The sequence below is a fragment of the Oryzias melastigma genome, linkage group LG1 (assembly GCF_002922805.2).
Source record: "Oryzias melastigma strain HK-1 linkage group LG1, ASM292280v2, whole genome shotgun sequence".
NCBI lineage: Eukaryota > Metazoa > Chordata > Actinopteri > Beloniformes > Adrianichthyidae > Oryzias > Oryzias melastigma.
This window is the reverse complement of record NC_050512.1, coordinates 9628536-9629069: the sequence shown is the minus strand read 5'-3', so window position 1 is coordinate 9629069 and position 534 is coordinate 9628536. Positions and strand designations below refer to the sequence as shown.

The 534-nt window shown below is 45.9% G+C and overlaps 1 protein-coding gene across 9 annotated transcripts in view; it reads right to left on the bottom strand.

Moving 5' to 3' along the window:
* The window catches only part of mgat3b (beta-1,4-mannosyl-glycoprotein 4-beta-N-acetylglucosaminyltransferase b), a 55268-nt gene that overhangs the window by 11233 nt on the left and 43501 nt on the right, over positions 1–534 (bottom strand). For 8 of the 9 annotated variants that reach the window (XR_004948046.1, XR_004948057.1, XM_036212439.1 and 5 more), the window contains one exon: positions 273–523. Coding sequence is in view for 7 of the 9 variants with exons in the window: in XM_036212439.1 (XP_036068332.1) it covers positions 273–523 (251 nt within the window). In the remaining 2 variants the exon portion in view is untranslated. The remainder of the gene's footprint in view (positions 1–272; positions 524–534) is intronic. The other variant, XM_036212370.1, reaches the window with a different exon arrangement.

Genomic DNA, 534 nt, shown 5'->3' with positions numbered 1-534 from the left:
ACTGATTAACCCTTTAACACTGGAGCTCCAGTGTTTATGATCTACTGGAATTACGTTGATTGACTGAGTGGTTGAAAAATTACAGTAAATCAAAAAACATAAACACTAGAGCTCCAGTGTGAAACAGTTATCTTCCAGACCAAATATTGTCAAAAACATCTTTAAGAGTACCGTTTGATGTGGATTTTTAAGGGAGGTAATGATAATTACTAAGTCCAAAAAAAAACCCCAAAACTTACACCTTACACATCGTTTTGTAAGCAGAAACTTACATCTTTTGAAAGCTCTCCAAGATGGTTTTCCTCTGGTTTCTCCCAAGGATGAGGAGGTTCCGGCACCCTAAGCCCCAGATGGTCCCCAACTCCAGGTTTTTCTGGACCCTCGTTTATGTCCAACTCTTCATCTCTTCGGCTCCCGAGAGAACCCGCCCCTCCCCCCCTATGTTTGGCATCCGGATTACGCCGCACAGGCAGCCAAGGGTCATCGTCGGCTGAGGAGGGTACTAGCGGGGTGGCGGCCGCACCCTTTTCCCTC